Source organism: Marmota marmota, unplaced genomic scaffold (genome assembly GCF_001458135.2).
Source record: "Marmota marmota marmota unplaced genomic scaffold, marMar, whole genome shotgun sequence".
Taxonomy (NCBI): Eukaryota; Metazoa; Chordata; class Mammalia; order Rodentia; family Sciuridae; genus Marmota; species Marmota marmota.
Window position 1 is genome coordinate 454994 of NW_025999876.1, and position 1436 is coordinate 456429.

General features: G+C 47.4%; 1 protein-coding gene across 1 annotated transcript; it reads right to left on the bottom strand.

Moving 5' to 3' along the window:
- Positions 1–476: 476 nt before the first annotated feature.
- Positions 477–1436, bottom strand: LOC107160689 (olfactory receptor 2H1-like). The gene has a single exon (XM_048787075.1). It carries the CDS (start codon positions 1434–1436, stop codon positions 477–479), a length of 960 nt encoding a protein of 319 aa, XP_048643032.1.

Here is a 1436-nt window from a genome sequence, read left to right on the forward strand (position 1 = left end):
TTTCCATCATACTTTATGTGACAGATCAGCTTAACTACACACATTCTGAACTTCTCTGATATTTCTTCCACTGTTTTGTCAATGGATTCTGTTGTTCTAGCATCTTTCTTTCTCTGGGGTACTTTGTTCCCTTGTTTTTTCATGTTGTTCATGTGGCTTCTCATACTGTGGATCTGAGGCAGCACAGTTTCTACCCTATAGACTTCTATTGTCCCCTAAAGTCTTCAGTATCTCACCTTTAAGAAGGAGATCAATATTAACAGCACCCAATGCAAACAATATATACCCTTAAACTTAATAGCTCTTACTAAACGTCAACAGTTTTGTCACAATAAACAGAAATGGTGTGATCAATTGTAGTTTAACATATAAATAGTATGTTTGCAAAAGGGTTTACACCTCTTTTGCAGAGAGATTCCATTTAGGAGACTGTGTGCATGTCATTAATAAGTTTCCTTTTTGATTCAAATCCTCCACTATTTGCTTTTCCTTGGGTTCACCCACTTTCCCAGCTGTCTCAGCCAAGCGTCCTGTACCTCTTGTTTCCTCAGGGTGTAGATGAGAGGGTTCAACAAGGGTGTGACCACAGTGTAGAAGAAGGTGAAAAACTTGCCATTCTTTGAAGCAAAGTTGCTCTTAGGGTCAGTGTACACCATGGCCACTGTCCCATAAAACATGAAGACCACGAGGAGGTGGGAGGAGCAGGTGGAAATGGCTTTCTTCCTTCCTTCCTCTGACTTCATGCTCCTCACAACCTGAGCTATGCAGCCATAGGAAGCCAGGATCAGCCCCATAGGGACCATGGTGAAGATGACAGCTGTGATGGTCATCTGCCACTCATTGGCAGTGGTGTCTCCACAGGCAAGGCGCATGAGGACAGGCACCTCACACAGAAAGCCATCCAGGAGGTGATGGGTGCAGAAGGGCAACTGGAAGGTGGTGGAAGATTGGAACAGAGACACTATTAGACCAGACAGCCAGGCTAGGAAAACCAGCTTCCAACAGAGTGGACGGTGCATGAGGACAGTGTAGCGCAGGGGCTGGCAGACAGCAATGTAGCGGTCAAAGGCCATCTCCACCAGCAGCATACCTTCTGTGGCTCCAACACAGAGGAACACACTCAGTTGGATTACACACCCTGTGTAGGTGATGCTCTTGTCTGGCCCCCACAGGTGGGACAACATCTGGGGCACAGAGGCAGTGGTTAAGCAGAGATCCAAGAAGGAAAGATTGCCAAGAAATAAGTACATGGGGGTGTGGAGATGGGGGTCCATGCAGGACAGCAGGACGATGCTGGAGTTGCTGAGGATGGTCACGGTGAACAAGAGGATCACAACCCAGAAGAGCATCCTTTCCAGCTGAGGCCACTCAGAGATCCTGAGCAGGACGAAGCCCACAGGGAAGCTCTGGTTGGTCCTCCCTGTGGTTTTTGGCAT

What these genes read in the sequence shown, in the direction of transcription:
- LOC107160689 (XM_048787075.1), bottom strand. Translation starts at nt 1,436, where the DNA reads ATGCCAAAAACCACAGGGAGGACCAACCAGAGCTTCCCTGTGGGCTTC.